Below are 18,071 nucleotides of genomic sequence, written 5' to 3'. Positions count from 1 at the left end.
TAAGGTTTTGCGTCCGGAGTCCGCACCTTTGGGGGGTACTGTCACGTTCTGACCTTTATTTCCTTTGTTTTGTCATTATTTAGTATGGTCAGGGCGTGAGTTGGGTGGGCAGTCTATGTTTGTTTTTCTATGTTTTGCGGTATTTCTATGTTTTGGCCTAGTATGGTTCTCAATCAGAGGCAGGTATCATTAGTTGTCTCTGATTGAGAATCATACTTAGGTAGCCTGGGTTTCACTGTGTGTTTGTGGGTGATTGTTCCTGTCTCTGTGTTTTGCACCAGATAGGGCTGTTTTTGGTTTTCCACGTTTATTGTTTTGTAGTGTTCATGTTTATCTGTTTTTATTAAACATGAGTCAATATAACCACGCTGCGTTTTGGTCCTCCTCTACTTCACCACAGGAAAACCGTAACACAACTGGGAAGTAAGAGGAAACAACAGGGAAATAACAGGACAACAACTGGGAAGTAAGAGGAAACAACAGGGAAATAACAGGGCAACAAATGGGAAGTAAGAGGAAACAACAGGGAAATAAGATGGGAACAACTGGGAAGTAAGAGGAAACAACAGGGAAATAAGATGACAACAACTGGGAAGTAAGAGGAAACAACGGGGAAATAAGATGACAACAACTGGGAAGTAAGAGGAAACAACGGGGAAATAAGATGACAACAAATGGGAAGTAAGAGGAAACAACAGGGAAATAACAGGACAACAACTGGGAAGTAAGAGGAAACAACAGGGAAATAACAGGACAACAACTGGGATGTAAGAGGAAACAACAGGGAAATAAGATGGCAACAACTGGGAAGTAAGAGGAAACAACAGGGAAATAAGATGACAACAACTGGGAAGTAAGAGGAAACAACAGGGAAATAAGATGGCAACAACTGGGAAGTAAGAGGAAACAACAGGGAAATAACAGGACAACAACTGGGATGTAAGAGGAAACAACAGGGAAATAAGATGGCAACAACTGGGAAGTAAGAGGAAACAACAGGGAAATAAGATGGCAACAACTGGGAAGTAAGAGGGAACAACAGGGAAATAACATGGCAACAACATGGTAACAACGTGGCAATAACCCATTCATAGTTAGTATTTAGCTGCTAAATACAGATATGCAGAGTGATGAATTTTCCTGGTTGTTACGTAGAAATAATGATTTGTTAAGAACTATAAGAAATTAATAATGAATAATGATTTGTCTAAAAACTATAAATAATAGAGGCTAATATGTAAATATTTATGGCCATTTCACCTCTTCTCAGCAGCACCGTACGTATTAAGAATAAACTTGGAACTTTCGTAGAAAGAATGGTTATTTAACAGAATAATTTGAGAAACTATATCATACTTATAATGTATGTGGACCAATCTCATAATTATCTGGTCATTACCATGTTGTTATTGACTATACTTAAGTATTTATTATGTCAATTCTGAGCCTGCTCCCTGGGCGCCGATGACATGGTGGTAGATTAAGGCAACCCCCCCCCCTCACACACACACACCTCTTTGATTCAGAGGGGTTGGGTTAAATGTGGAAGACACATTTCAATTGAATGCATTCCGTTGTGCAACTGCTAGATATCCCCTTTCCCTTCACTTGTTTCAGCACTGTAAACTAAAATGCAACCAAAAGTTGATATTCCCATAAAATAAATCAAATAGACGCTTCAATAACAAGCATGTGATAAACTGACAGCATGTGAAAGTGCTGTCTGTAAATGCAGTGTATCATATGTCTGATGAACCAAAGACATCAATAGTTCTGCTGCAATGTGAATGAATTGTACACATATTCATTTGCATAGGCCTAAGCAACAATAAGCGAACACCATGAGATGGGACTTTCCATGACCATAATAATCTCAAACATGAATGATACATCGTACCAAGACTTGAACTAGTAGGCACAAGGACCGGTAGCCTACCTTCTTTCAAAAGAACCAGACGTGGCCCATCCACTCCTACACCCTTCAACTGCAGTGGTGGAGTGACTGTCAGGTGAGGGTAAGCATTCAATTCTTCAGTCATCTTGGCAAATGTCTCATCTAGTTTGATCTGAAAGCTTTAATTTGATTAAACAATAAATCATGAATTACCAGTTACACTATCGATGCAGATAAAGTATTGAACGATACAATGAAAGAATCATACTTTTGACCAGTCACAAGTCCATATGAAACCCAAACAGGGAATGTTTTGATGGATGGAGGCAGACTGAGTAAAATCTTTTCCACATCGGTAGCTCTCCACATTGAAGTTTCTGTCAGGATCTCAGCAGAGCAGTTTGGGATTCTTTCTCCATCTTAGCAGTGGTAAAACACGTCATGTGCAATTACAACATTTGATCATGAAACTACTGTGCATGTCAAAGTTTAATTCACATATCAAAAGTGATACATTTTTCTGTTTACAAAAAAAACTAGACATTATTAGCTGCTCTTCCAGTGCAGACACGAACACATCTCAGCAATCATTAACATAGGTGCATGACTGTTAGTTCTGGGTTTGACTAAGAAATCAAATACACACTCTGTAGAGAACCCTGCAATTCTTAACTCTGAGGGAACATGCCAAAGTTTTAGCAAACCTGTTCCTATGTTTAACATTATGGCTGCAGTGAGCCAGTCAAGTCACAGCTATTGATACAAAACCAATGTTTAAACTCTAGAGCCAATTGATCTTGCGTTATGGAATTTGGTTCATGATATGATGGCATTTGATGGCATTTTACATACATTTTTGATGTACTGTAGAATTGAGTTGTGCAGAGCAGTTTCCCATTAGTATGGTACTATTGTAGCCTGAGTACCAGTCTGTTTATCTATCCATTCACTCCTTGCCACTCCTTGTTATGCCGAACATGTTTGGCATCACGCAGAGTGGTGGTTGTGGCATGTAAGCACAAAACAGGCTCCGGGTTTCAGGCCAGTACTATTGGCCATTGTGCCACATGTAGATGTTACTGAAAATATATTGTGCCCACAGTGCATATTACAAATACCCACATCTGCTGATGTTTTACCTTTAATTTTCTGTAGGACATACTCTCTTTCAAAGACATCTGGTAGTCCAGGTACTTGAACTGGGTCGCAGAAGCGCACTCCTGGTTGAGAGGTCAAACATATTGGTGCAAAGACCTCATGTTGTGAACTCTCTTTCTAGGGTAGACAAAGAGATAGAAAACACATACATATTGTGGTCATTTGTTTATGTTACATGCCAAACAAATAGAGGTGCAGTATCTCAGTTCCCCATTAAAAACATTTTATAACGTGCAATACAATATGATCCATAATGTGTTATCAATGGTATCTAAAAAAAAACACAAAAAAACAACGGGCATACCTCTGCTTTAGATATCAGGTAGGCCCAGCAAACTGGTGCATTCTCAAACACGTCAGGGTCTTCAATGATCTTGTCACCTCTTTTTTTATCGAGGCTTGGCAACAGCTCTCTGAAGAGAGTGTACAATCCCTCAACAATGGCAATCTAAAACAAATCAATGTTATGAATCTATTTGTGGACTTACATGATATTATATGTGTACTGTACATTAAGTTTGTGTTCAAAAATAAGCATCACCTTCTGGGTCCTACTTCCACTTTCATTTCTGCACAACAGCTGATACAAACTTTGTGCCAGGGGATTACATCCACTGAGCTTTCGAATGTACGCATTCACTTTCTTGAATCCCTCTCCAGAATGTTGAACTTTCTGTAAGGATATGAGGGAAGATCATTTAATGCATGATGGGTGGCTCGATGGGGCAAGGTACTGTAGGTTGAACATCCAATAGCACAAGCAAAGGAACACTGTAGCACTCTTAGTCTGGACATGGTAATACCAACATCTGAAGTTTTAATAAATGGTTCCCACGTCATGGTCAACATGACTGTAACAAGACAATGTAAATATCTGAATATCTCACAACGGTATATAGTGAAGAAAAGAAAGCACTGAGTCCTTTCTGGGTTTGTTGCACTGAGGGTACAGCATCATTCAAGAAGAATTCCATGTTGTCTGTTTTCTCATTGGGGAAGGAGGACAAAGAAAAGTGCACAGTTGTCTCCTCATTGATTCCACAATCTTGCAAAGTTTCTCCACGTTCACCTCTGCAAAAAGGTAAATTAGGAAGAAGTTATATTGAAGCTATATAAAGGTCAAATGATAAGATGTGCAGGGGTTTATTAATTTACATAATTTTGTCTGTTATTAAATGTATTAATAAATGATTAAATCACAATTCTATATGCACGTGACATTACTTATAAAGGAGGACATGTGCTGGGATTCCACTTTCATTAGAGAGCTTTTGTCTCAAGACTCTAATTGTGTCACTTGTCAAGTCCACCTTGACCTCATAGTCTCCCTGTTGGTGAAAAGCACAGTATATTCAATAATTGACAGACATTATTTACAGAGACAGCTTAGTTGCTACCGGAGGGCTATACCACGTAGCGAGATAGAGGAGTTAGCGGGCTAACTTTGGTAACCTCTTAAACTCTGGACAACCATTAACACAAAGCAGGCTCACCTTTTAGCTAGGTATATTTCTATGGCAACGAATCTTTCAGCTCTAACTTGCTCCGTGGCAGGTTAACTCCACTTTATCATTTATCAAATGTGAGACTTGAGTTGAGGACCAATCAAATGAGATTCCCTCCCTTTTGCAAAGATTGCGTCACATCATTCTCTTCATACAGACAATATTTGATGAAGACGACCGATTAAATATTTTATTAATCAAATCTTATTTTGTGTTAAAAACAGTAAGTAAAACTCTGGTTTGACTGTATTAATACAATTATTTATCGACTTAGAAAACAGCCTGCTCGTTCATGGATAAGCATACCAAAGATGGCATTAACAATACCCATAGTAAAAGCAAGGCAGCACTTCTAATAGCCTGCTTACCACTATAACCTGAATTTGCAGGATAACCTTTCTTTCATTTTGATTTCTACCACCAACAAAGAAAAAGGTGGCACTGGCTCGACCATGAATCTCTGTTCGCTTATTGTCTCAATTAAGTTATCGGCGTTCACCTAGCTGGGCTATCCACATCAATCAATCAATCAAATGTATTTATAAAGCCCTTTTTACATCAGCAGATGTCACAAAGTGCTGTTCAGAAACCCAGCTTAAACCCCCAAACAGTAAGGGGTTAGAATCACAGTTTTAAATACAGCTAAAACAGCTATAAATATATACATAAATTGAGTCCTGCCACGTTGAGCTTTGTATTTTTCAATAATGTGATGAATTCACCTTGAGCATAATGTGGCATCGAACATTCTCCTCTCCTGAGATGTCAGTCATCTCTCGTTGTGGCATGTGGGGGGCTTGTTTCAAGTTCTCCTTGGGTGTAAATATGGCATAAAGCTCACTTCCATTTTCAATGTGCCTGTCTTTCAAAGACCCTAAAATGGTTGAAATATAAAGATGCTTGTCAACACAAGGGATCTTCCATGTCTTTTCACCTCAAATTATATTATATGTATTTACAGTAGCCGTCAAAAGTTTGGACACAATACTCATTCAAGGTTGTTTTTGTGTGTGTTTTTTTTACTTTTCTCAACATCGTAGAATAATAGTGAAGACATCAAAACTATGAAATAACACATGAAATCATGTAGTAACCAAAAAAGTGTTAAAACAAATCAAAAAGCATTCCATGTGAAGCTGGTTGAGAGAATGCCAAGAGTGTGCAAAGCTGTCATCAAGGCAAAGGATGGCTACTTTGAAGAGTCTGAAATATAAAATATATTTTGATTTGTTTAACACTTTTTTGGTTACTACATGATTTTCTCATTTCGATACCAAACCCACCACTAGTGTGGGTGGCGGAAGAGCTTTATTTTCATATAAAAAATACTGAGCTATATTGTATGCAAAAGAAAGGGAAATGTATATTATGTTATACTAATACAATTCCACTGGGCCTGGGGCCCTTGTTAAGGTCAACGGCATCATGAACTTTAGCCAACTTTACTCAACTGGCACTACTATAAGTGTCACGACTTTTGGCGAAGTCGTTGCCTCTCCTTGTTCGGGCGGTGCTCGGCGGTTGACGTCACCGGTCTTCTAGCCATCATTGATCCATTTTTCATTTTCCATTGGTTTTGTCTTGTCTTCCTACACACCTGGTTTCAATCCCATTCATTACCTGTTGTGCATTTAACCCTCTGTTTCCCCTCATGTCTTTGTCAGAGATTGTCCATTATTGTTTTGTGTTGTTTGTATTGGCGCGCGACGGGTCCTCGTACCCAGTTTTGTTTTGTTTATTTATTCATGGTTTTGGAGTAATGTTTTCTACGTTATTAAACTACTCCATTTTACCAAGTTCAATTCTCCTGCCACCTATACACAAGCCTATGACAATAAGACCTAGTTGTAACACACTCAATACTACTAGTAGTACTAAGGTCCCGTGTGGCTCAGTTGGTAGAGCATGGCACTTGCAACGGCAGGGTTGTGGGTTTGATTCCCACGAGGAACCAGTATGAAAATGTATACACTCACTGTAAGTCACTCTGGATAAGAGCGTCTGCTAAATTATGTAAATGTACAATAAAGGCTACTATCCCATTGCAGATGGAATTAGCTGTTAGCTAAATCTGCTACAACACAATTTCACTTGTCTGCTGAGACTTGTGTTTTTATTGTCCCTGTTCAAATAAACGTAAATTACATTTATAATACAGTCACTATTATACTAGCCTCAAACTTTAAACACTAGCCTCTAACAATTTAAACTTCTAAACTCCTCCAACTAACATAAAATACTTCTGGACAGCTTATAACAAAATACCCTTTTTAGTCATGAATGTGAATGTGTTTTCATAATGGGGTATGTATAGCATACTGTATCTGGCATACGTACATGTGTTGAAGAAAGGATCATCAGTTAAAGGCATTCCCTCAATGGTGTAGAGGCACAGGGCTCTGGAATTCCCAATGGCCTCTTGGTGACAAATCCTTAGCATCAGATCTTCAACCGTGTTTTGGGCAGGATCCATGTCTATATTCAAAATATAGTCAAACATGAGGCATGTCACAAAGAAATGACTTTTAGTGATATGATGCTTTTGATGAGTTATAGAATCCCTTTGAATAAAATGCTCTCCTCTTTCCTATATGACCTGCTTCTATGTCTCACCTCTGATGTCTCTTGGCTCAGGACAGTGGGGATATGTGTACCGCAGATGGAAAGACTCCATCGATTTCTGTACAGGCATTGCTTGCTGTGGAGCTCTGAGTCGTTGGATGAAATCTTTCATTTTTTCAAAGCGATTCTTTTCTACATGACTGAAATCTGTTGGGAAAAAAATGAACCACAGACACTTTTTGACCAACCATGCAGCTTGCTAATAATCCCATTGTACGCTGATGTGTGCCCCACAATGGCAAATAACTTCAACCAAACAAGTGAAAAATGAATGGGGCCCAATACTGCAAGAACAATGTTTTCGATGTTATGACTAAATTAAACATTGTCACAATGTCACATCTAGATCTTATTACTCAGATTGAGGCCTGATAGCCATAGAAACTAGGACTTTAAAGTGAAATATCCATTGACCCCCTATTCATCTAAGTACTTTGTGATGCACCATTTACTGCCAATCTTTAGTATATTATATATTCATATGTTATTCATGTATTATATTATTGTATTATTAATTCAGTCTGAAGCGGCGATACATTCACAATGAAACCAAAACTGTGATTAATCAGATTTTCACCAGTAGGTTAGTCAGCTTGATAGTAACTAGCTATTGTAGGCCAAATACATCAGATATGCGATTAAAAACAGGTTGAGACTGATTGTATGTTAGCATTTTCGTCTATAATGACATGGGCTGGTATAAGAATAAATCACTCTTGGCTATGATGTTAAATGGGAAAGGGGATCCCTAGTCCGTTGTACAACTGAATGCATTCAACTTAAATGTGTCTTCCGCATTTAACCCAACCCCTGTGAATCAGAGAGGTGCAGAGGGCTGCCTTAAATTCAAGGCGCATCTAGCGAAGAACTACACAGTGCCAATATGGTGTCATTGAGTCAGTTACATGTCTGTGGCCTTACTCATTTTGTCTAAATCTTCACCATTTACGCCATCAATGAAATCTCTCTCATCTTGGACACCCAAAGTGAGGAATGTATTGTAGTAGGCCTCCAGTCTGTGCTGCGCGAGGAGATTGAATATCTTATCCATCTAGAACAAAATAAAGGGAAAACATTCCAACATTAACATTAAGGCTGGGCACCAACATTGATCATTCGATTTGATACCGTTATGAGTAAAGCATATCTTGATATCAGTTTATCCTCCTGTTAACCTACACTATTATGTAAAAAAAAAGCTTACATGACTGATTTTGAAAACACAAAACCCTCTCACAGCCTCTCAACTTTATAGCACACTTAAAGAATCCTTAAATGGTGAAGCTGCCACGTCCGTTTGGGATACTGCATCGAACACTGTTTTTTCCCCTCAGACCCCATGGCATGTGCAATAGAACAGCAGAATATGGACTGCACATGTGGTTTGCCACGCTGCAGGATGCTCCTCGCCCCCAGTTCATCAACAACACAAAAACAATAACAAAGGCACTGGGGGCGAACAGTTGCGCTGTTTCCCCAAATGTGGATTTGGTTTTTCACTGCCTGCTGAAAGGTAGGTTAGGTTAGGCCTGTGGTGTAGCTGTTCATAGTAATAAGGGATAGTTTATTTACATTCTGTCCTGTACTCTTACATTGTATATCCCGTTTCTTCTTACATAAGGACAGGGCCAGCTCTAACCTCTTGGGGGCCCCCCTCTTGACGGTGGAGAGAAAAACATGCGTTTTAAAGCAGCAATGTTGCAGTTTTATAGCAAGTTTTCAGCAGTTTGACATATTTTGCCATGGGGTGGAGAGCAAATTTTGCAATTTTATAGCACCTTCATGCAATTCTACTCATTCTGTCATTGGGCAGAGATACATTTTTTTCAATTTTAAAGCAAATTTCCTGCAATTCTACCCATTTTGCCATGGTGTGGACACAGATTTTATTTTTTGTGTGTTTTTTTTTTTTTTACATAACACTAAGAAACAAATATGTATTTATTTATCTTTTATTGTAAGTACAAAAGTGTCCTCTTTAGTGGTCATTAGGAAGTAAATATGAAACTAAATGTATATTACAGTCAATGGGTACAGTAGGTAAAAAACACTACAGAGGACATTTTTTGATAAGCTCTTATTTCATGTGAAATAACTTTTACACAGTGACAATTAATAATCACACAAAAGTTGTCAAGGTCACACCCCACACATGTGATATCATTGAAAGGCCCAGAATGTCCCCTCAAAGGGACAACAGGACTTCATCCAGAGGCTTGTATGGCCTCAGAGATATGGACCAAGAAATGATGTACACTAGAGAGGACACAAATTAATTGATTGTTAATTAACAAACAAGTTTTGCATCTCCAGGCCTCCACGCAACAAGCTGCATGCAAGCTGCTGATGAGCACCTTTTGAACATTTACATTTTAAAAGGTTGAATAAATCAGTTTAATATGTACCATCACAATAAATACATCATTTATTTAGTAAAGTCTAAAGAAACATTATGATATGAAGAAAATGCATGTCAGAAGAACAGAACATGAGTTGGCCAACTATGTTATCTGGCGATGCTCCATGCCATAGGCTGTAGGCTTGTTCATTTAGCTGACAAGACATGCTTGTAAGTCCCGTGCCATTATTTTATATTATAGGATTTTATAGGAAGAAGAAATAATTGAATAAAATAGTAAGGATATTTTTACCATTCCAGAGCGAATACACATATGAAGTGGCTATGTTGAGCGCAAAAGAGATCATTTGAAACAGGAAGAATGAGGAGTGGTTCAAAGCGCAGCGTGGTACGTGTTCATGATTTTTTATTAACTCAGAACACTTTGAACAAAAATAACAAAGAGTCAAACTAACAATTCTGTAAGGTAACCAAACTAAACAGAAAACATAGAAGCGGGCCCCGGACTGGGGACCCTCGTAGCGGGCCCCGGACTGGGGACCCTCGTTACGGGCCCCGGACTGGGCACCCTCGTTGCGGGCCCCGGACTGGGGACCCTCGTAGCGGGCCCCGGACTGGGCACCCTCGTTGCGGGCCCCGGACTGGGCACCCTCGTTGCTGGAGGCTCCGGACTGGGCACCCTCGTTGCGGGCCCCGGACTGGGGACCCTCATTGTGGGCCCAGGACTGGGCACCCTCGTTGCGGGGCCCGGACTGGGCACCCTCGTTGCTGGAGGCTCTGGACTGGGCACCCTCGTTGCGGGCCCCGGACTGGGGACCCTCGTTGTGGGCCCAGGACTGGGCACCCTCGTTGCGGGCCCCGGACTGGGCACCCTTGTTGCTGGAGGCTCCGGACTGGGCACCCTCGTTGCGGGCCCCGGACTGGGCACTCTCGTTGCGGGCCCCGGACTGGAGATCATCACTGGATGCTTCGTGCCCTGGATCATCACTGGAGGCTTCTTGCCATGGATCATCACTGGAGGCTTCGTGCGATGGATCATCACTGGAGGCTTCTTGCCATGGATCATCACTGGAGGCTTCGTGCCATGGATCATCACTGGAGGCTTCGTGCCATGGATCATCACTGGAGGCTTCTTGCCACGGATCATCACTGGAGGCTTCGTGCCAGGGATCATCACTGGAGGCTTCGTGCCATGGATCATCACTGGAGGCTTCGTGCCATGGATTATCACTGGAGGGAGGAGACGTATGGGCAGTCTGGTACGTGGAGCTGCCACAGGGCTCACCAGGCTGGGGAGACATGCAAGAGGATTAGTTCTGGGCGCAGGCACAGGACTCACCAGGCTGGAGAGACATACAGGAAGCCCTGTCCTTGGCAGAGGCACCGGATACACTGGGCCGTGGATGCGCACTGGAGGTCTCGAGCTAAGAGCCTGCACAACCCGTCCTGGCTGGATGGTGACTTTAGCCCGGCACGTGCGGGGCGCAGGCACAGGACGCACTGGGCTGTGCAGACGCACTGGAGACACAGTGCGCAGAGCCGGCGCAGGATATCCTGGGCCGTAAAGACGTACTGCAGGTCTAGAGAGCAGGACTGTGACAATCCTTTCTGGCTGGATGCTCACCCTAGCCCGGCAGATGTGGGGAGCTGGGATGTAGCGCACTGGGCTAAGAACGCGTACGGGAGACACCGTGCGTTCCACCGCATAACACGGTGCCTGACCAGTACGACGCTCCCTCCGGTAAGCACGGGGAGTTGGCTCAGGTCTCCAACCTGGCTCAGCCAATCTCCCTTTGTGCCACCCCCCAAAAAATTGGGAGTGGCCTCCCGGTCTTTAGTGCCAGCCTTGTCCCTGTGTAATCCTTGGCCCTTTTCCTATCTACCTCTGCCTTCCTTGCTGCCTTGACCTGCTCCCATGGCAGGCGATCTTTTCCGGCCAGGATCTCCTCCCACGTGTAGGATCCTTTGCCGTCCAGGATGTCCTCCCATGTCCAGTCCTCCTTACCACGCTGCTTGGTCCTTTGGTGGTGGGTAGTTCTGTAATGCTCGTCTAATGAAGAATGAGGAGTGGACCAAAGCGCAGCGTGGTACATGTTCATGATTTTTTATTAACTCAGAACACTTTGAACAAAAATAACAAAGAGACAAACGAGCAGTTCTGTAAGGTAACCAAACTAAACAGAAAACATAGAAATAAAGAAACTAGACTGCCCACCCTAGTCACACCCTGGCCTAACCAAAATAGAGAATGAAAACCTCTCTATGGCCAGGGCATGACACACTCTAAAAAAGGCTGGGTCAATAATGACACACTCCTCTGCTCCGGTGCCCAGTCTGGGCACGGCGTTCAGCCCGGCTTAATGGCCGGATCCGCAGTCTGAGCGGGTGCTACGTCCCGCACTAGAGCCCCCACCGGAGCCCCACCGATGCTAGTTGCCCACCCTAACCCTCCCCATCTAGGTTCAGATTTTGCAGTCGGAGTCCGCACCTTTGGGGGTGGGCACTGTCACGCCCTGACCATAGAGAGCCCTCGGGTTCTCTATGGTGTAAATAGGTCAGAGCGTGACTAGGGGGGAGTTCTAGTTAATATAGTTCTATGTTGGTGTGTGAGTATGGTTCCCAATTGAAGGCAGCTGAATATTGTTACTTCTAATTGGGGATCATACTTACATAAATATTGTTTTGTTTAGTGCCTATGTGCGCTTCGAATGTTGTTTTTGAAGTTTCACTGTAATAAATATGTGGAACTCTACTCACGCTGCGCCTTGGTCCACTTACTTATATAACGATGGTGACAACTTCCCAACTCTGGTTTACACTATTACGTATTAAATAGTATTCAATATTCCACATGTATACTTACGCTACATTATGACTTTTGGGCCTCATTAATGCTTGGGAGGGCAGTCTTCTTTCCAAATCATTACACTGTGTAAAGAGTGTGCTGAGAGTCGGGAAGCAAGTTCAGGGTGTGAGTGTTCTAATAAACAGAACATAATACAAAACAAGAAACACTAACAGCACACAGACATGAAACAGAAACAATGATGCCTGGGGAAGGAACCAAAGGGAGTGACAAATATAGGGCAGGTAATCAAGGAGGTGATGGATTCCAGGTGAGTCTGATGACACGCAGGTGCGCGTAACGATGGAGACAGGTTTGCGCCGTAATGAGTAGCCTGGTGACCTAAAGGCCGGAGAGGGAGCACAACGTGACAGTACTCCCTCCCCGACACGCGGCTCCGGCCGCAGGACGCTGACCAAAATTACAAAAATTACAATCCCGGGGATCAGGCGGGAAACCTGTCAGTCTGGCTGAGATGCGGGAACATCGTGACCTAGAACCCCCGGAGTGACAGCATACGTGACGGTACACCCTCCCCGGCGCGTTTGGCTCCAGCCGCAGGATGCCAACCAAAGGGACAATCCCTGGGATCCAGAGCGGATCAGTCGCCTCCGCTGAGGCGCAGAAACCCGACAAACCAGCTGAGGCTTGAGAGCCTCATGAGTCGGCTGAGACCTCTCCGGTTGCCTCAGTTGAGGCACGGGAACCTGTTCACCAGCTGAGGCATGGGAGCCTATTGAGCCTGCTGAGGCCTGGCAGCCTGTCGAGCCAGCAGCGGCATGGGAGTCTATCGAACCCACTGAGTTATGGAAACCCGTCGAGCCAGGTGAGGCAGGGGAACCCGACAAACCATCTGAGGCCTCCCAGGTAGCTCCAGGTTCGAACACCCGGACCCAACATCACCTCCAACACAAAAAATAACAAATAAAAACACCCCCTGATGCTTCCCTTTGGTGAGGCATCATTCTGTACAGAGTGCGCCGAGAGTCGGGAAGAAAGTTCAGGGAGTGAGTGTTTTAATAAAAATAAACATAATACAAAACAAGAAACACTAACAGCACACAGACATGAAACAGAAACAATGACGCCTGGGAAAGGAACAAAATGGAGTGACAAATATAGTGCAGGTAACAAGGAGATGATGGAGTCCAGGTGAGTCTGATGATGCTCATGTGCGCGTAACGATGGTGACATGTGTGCACCATAACAAACAGCCTGGTGACCTAGAGGCCGGAGAGGGAGCACACGTGACACACTGGTGATGGGAAAAATACTCTGAGGACTATGTCATCTTTAGTATCTTGAAAGTAGGGGACAAAGACATAATGTTAACACAGATTAAGTGGAGAGTCAAAATGGATACCCAAACGTTGGATGAACAATTGAGACACTCCTTTCATTTCAATATGATGTTAAAGTAACTGTCTGCATCCAGACTGAGGCCAGCTAGCTAGCTAACTCAGAAACAATTAGGCAAAAAAATCATACAGTAACTGAACCAAGATAAAAGCATGAGTTATAAGCTTGACAACTAGCTCCAACCATGTGAAATTTACTCAGAGACAGGAAATAGACCAAACTAATTTAGTAAAAAATGTTTTAAAAAAAGACAAACCGGGTGAGAAAGCTAGTTTGAGCTAGCTAGCTAAGCCAAGTTATCTAGCTAGCTACCTAATGTAAAACAATGCACGACACAGTAACATTAGCTAGCTTTTCCCCCCCCGCTTTTGGTCAACCACATCGCCTTGCCCATTTGTCCATCTAAAAGTAATTCCACTCAACAACGGCTGCACTGTATGGTAGACTTTCTAAACAGCTGAAACAATCCTCATTCACAAGCTTGCCGGATTACTTTGATATTCTGAATTTGGTGGGAGAATTAACCCACCAATTGGGTCATATCTCAATAACTCAACATAAATAACCCAACCATGCTGTTTTGAAAGAAAAAGTGACACAATGCCTGCAACACAGCAGTTGGGTCATCCAAACAACCCAGCATTTTTAAAATGGTAGATTTAGAGTTATTTGGCAACTAGTGGTGAGTGATATGAACATATATGGGCTGCATGAAGAAAACATAGGCTATTGATGATTTGAGAAAGTAGCAAAAAAAAGCTTGCGCTGTGTTACATTTTTAAGTAAAAATGAACATTTTGCCATTGCTTATGCCATGTTAATGACAGCTGAGTGAGAGTGACTAACAAAATCAATGGGGGCCCCCTGGAGGTCAGGTCCCCTAAACTAATTTACCAGTCTAAAAATTGCTAGCTAACATGGCTAATTGAGTGACTGTCAGTAACCAGGTTTTCATTATGTGAGTAAAGTACATGGCAGATAAAAAAATGTCACAACAGTCCTGATGGGAATAACACATTTGTCGCTAAACTTTCCAAATGTCGGCAAAACAAAATACACGAGACAAAGTATGTCTGTATAAGTAATTACGTGAGAAATGGGGGTGGAAACGCTTCTACGAGCAGATATTGATATAATAACCACTATATCAAAGTATGCCATTTACTAGGCTACAGATGAAATAAGTTATGATGAACTTCACAGGGTGGTGAAAGTGCAATGTGATGAGCTTGAGCTCCTTTCCAATACATGTCAAGGGTCTTATTCTGGTGACATGCTGATCAATGCTTGGCTGCCATTTGACAAATAAAAATAATATCAAAAATCAAAAATCAGATGATGGGCAGTTTGTGCGGGCAACCATGTTTTTTTTTTGCGTCAACCAAAGTTAAGAAGAAGTTAAGAAGAAGATGAGTTTTGTCTGTTTTCAGTATGCAGTTGAAGGGGGTGTGTCATCTACGATCATTGACTTCCCTTCATTCACTTCCGGAAGTTTACTCAAAAGATGAGTGAACCATTCCTCCACCTCATGATAACATCTTTGGTCTCACAGACATTTACATGACACCCAGAATGCATTGTATAATGTCAACAAACATGGCGCCACACATAGCTGGCAAATAGCTTAGCATTAGCTCATCATATTCAGTAAAACCTTCAAAAAAGTATTTTACGCGCATCATAGGTGTCCATTACAAGCTATGCAATAATCGGAATGCATTATTTGGCACCAGTACTTAAAAACTTAAATAAAACTGTAAATACATTATGCTCCAAACATGCATACTGTATGCTGCAGTAGAAACAACAACACAATATACAGTAAATAAGGCACTTACTTTGATAGGAATGCACACATGTCCAAAGTTATTACTTGTAGGGAAAACAACAATGATGGCAACGCCAGCCGGAAAATGTGCCATTGAGAAAAAGTTTGTGCAAGACTGTCAAATGTCTACTTGATCTGCAGAAACACTGGGGAAGTGCTTGGCCTCTCCCTGAGGAGAAAAGTTTGTCCGCTCAGTAAAGCCTCAAACATAAATTGTCCTCAACAGTGAAATGGGCTAATTCTATATGAATTAATGAAGTGGAACTGAAATTGACTATTGAAATTGACAAGTTGAAACATAGCCTATAGATAATTAGCAGGCAGTATGGGTTAACTGTCCTGTTGCATAACAATCACATTTTGAAACAATGAGTGCATTCTGACATCACATGCATAAAACAACTCACCCTGGGGAGACCGTTAGAGATATTTGACTATGTACAGACTCAGTGAGCATAGCCTTGCTATTGAGAAAGGCCGCCGTAGGCAGACATGGCTCTCAAGAGAAGACAGGCTATGTGCTCACTGCCCACAAAATGAGGTGGAAACTGAGCTGCACTTCCTAACCTCCTGCCCAATGTATGACCATATTAGAGATACATATTTCCCCCAGATCACACAGATCCACAAAGAATTCGAAAACAAATCCAATTTTGAAAAACTCCCATATCTACTGGGTGAAATTCCACAGTGTGCCATCACAGCAGCAAGATTTGTGACCTGTTGCCACGAGAAAAGGGCAACCAGTGAAGAACAAACACCATTGTAAATACAACCCATATTTATGCTTATTTATTATATCTTGTGTCCTTTAACTATTTGTACATTGTAAATATATATATATATATATATATATATATATATATATATATATATATATATATGACATTTGTAATGTCTTTACTGTTTTGAAACTTCTGTATGTGTAATGTTTACTGTTCATTTTTGTTGTTTTTCACCTTATATATTCACTTTGTATGTTGTCTACCTCACTTGCTTTGGCAATGTTAACACATGTTTCCCATGCCAATAAAGCCCTTGAATTGAATTGAATTGAATTGATATTTGGAACTCACGCATGAGGGTGCGTTCATAAATTCAATCTGGAGTGCCAGAGTGCGCTCAGAGTGGTCTCTGGGTGTTTGTAAATTCAGAGCGTTGTTAGATTGGATTGTCCGTTCATAAATTCGGAGCGTTTCACTCTCGGAGCCACACTACCAGGCAGTATCAATGGACGCTCTGGCCAAGGAGTAGGGTTGATCCGAGCGTTCTGACCTCACAACTGCAGTCAAGCACCCAAGCTATCTGGCTAACGTTGGCTAGCTTGCTAGCTACTTCCAGGCACAAATGAGAGAACACCTTTCATGTTATCCAGAGCGTTGGTGACTGTAACTGCTGCTGGAAACAATTGAATAATTCTACTACTTTTCATTCTACAACTAAACCTATTTTTTGTTATTTTGAATAATAAACCGTTCTAAAATAAAAAATAAATATTGTTGGATGTTGACCGTGTGTCTGCTCTAATGTTAAGTTTCTATCTCTATTTTTCTTAAAAATGTAATATGTAGGTGTATTTCATACTTAAAAAATTAAAAGTTACCTTGGTGGATGAATGTTGCTCCACTGGCAGTGCTGAGTTGCTCTGACTTCAGATTCTGTTTACACCCTTACATCTGTTGCACATTTATTGGAATTGGTGCAGCTAGATGGAAATGAAACCTATCTTCCTGGGTGGTATTCAATAGAGACCAAACAAAATCAAATGGGACAAACCCGGGAGGGTTTGTTCCATAGGAATCACCTGTTTTCATTTTCATTTGCAAACTGTTTTGCTACGGTGTGCACTAATGAATATGGTGTGCACTAAGAATATACCCAGGATCTTTTGTAACATGAAAGTTGAAAGTTGAAAGTGAAAGTATTTTGTGCCATTATGGAAAACACTAAAAGTTCATTTTTACTGAAAGAGCAATGCATGCATCCAATACACCTTCATGAAAACACATTCACATTCATGACTATTCTTGCCAATTATCACATTTGTAGGTACAGGCAGTTACAAAGTACATTTTAGATACAAATACAGGGCTACACATTACATTTGCCTGTTACAGGATATGTACTGTATAGAAGTTACGTTCATTGTAAAGGAGTGGCAATTGTAATTTACTACAATATCATTTAAAGTGAAAATGTCATGGAAGCAACTTATATTTTCAACCAATTTAGGCTTTTTGAAAGACAGGCACATTGAAAATGGAAGTGCGCTTGTAACAAACAGATACTTGGCAGATAGGGTAGAGTCAACGAGGACTACGACTGGGTACAAGGCCATGGAATTAGATCATGCTAGACAGAATTACAAAAACATATATTTTATTACACAGTTATTACAAATTCCAATGAAACAAGTGGTATAGCATGCAAGAATATGGTTACAAATCTTGGCTTCTTGCACCAGCTCAATAGATACTACAACAGTAGCTTACTTAAAGAAG

General features: G+C 41.6%; 1 protein-coding gene across 3 annotated transcripts in view; it reads right to left on the bottom strand.

Moving 5' to 3' along the window:
• LOC115142608 (uncharacterized) overlaps window positions 1-17,276 on the bottom strand; it is a 45,752-nt gene extending 28,476 nt beyond the window's left edge. The window contains exons 1-12 of one of the 3 annotated variants that reach the window (XM_029682198.2): window positions 17,174-17,276; window positions 8,101-8,230; window positions 7,171-7,326; window positions 6,895-7,032; window positions 5,280-5,431; window positions 4,277-4,380; window positions 3,940-4,123; window positions 3,594-3,725; window positions 3,357-3,500; window positions 3,034-3,169; window positions 2,163-2,313; window positions 1,937-2,073 (exon numbers count right to left, since the gene is read on the bottom strand). In XM_029682198.2, the coding sequence (XP_029538058.2) occupies window positions 1,937-2,073; window positions 2,163-2,313; window positions 3,034-3,169; window positions 3,357-3,500; window positions 3,594-3,725; window positions 3,940-4,123; window positions 4,277-4,380; window positions 5,280-5,431; window positions 6,895-7,032; window positions 7,171-7,326; window positions 8,101-8,230 (1,564 nt within the window). In that variant the 5' untranslated portion in view covers window positions 17,174-17,276. Of the gene's footprint in view, window positions 1-1,936; window positions 2,074-2,162; window positions 2,314-3,033; window positions 3,170-3,356; window positions 3,501-3,593; window positions 3,726-3,939; window positions 4,124-4,276; window positions 4,381-5,279; window positions 5,432-6,894; window positions 7,033-7,170; window positions 7,327-8,100; window positions 8,231-15,580; window positions 15,696-17,173 lie in introns of those variants that run through there. The other 2 variants (XM_065001565.1, XM_029682197.2) reach the window with 2 other exon arrangements.
• Window positions 17,277-18,071: the final 795 nt, after the last annotated feature.

This window comes from Oncorhynchus nerka, linkage group LG15 (genome assembly GCF_034236695.1).
Source record: "Oncorhynchus nerka isolate Pitt River linkage group LG15, Oner_Uvic_2.0, whole genome shotgun sequence".
NCBI lineage: Eukaryota > Metazoa > Chordata > Actinopteri > Salmoniformes > Salmonidae > Oncorhynchus > Oncorhynchus nerka.
Note: the sequence above shows the minus strand (reverse complement) of the source record. Positions and strands in the feature narration are given on the sequence as shown.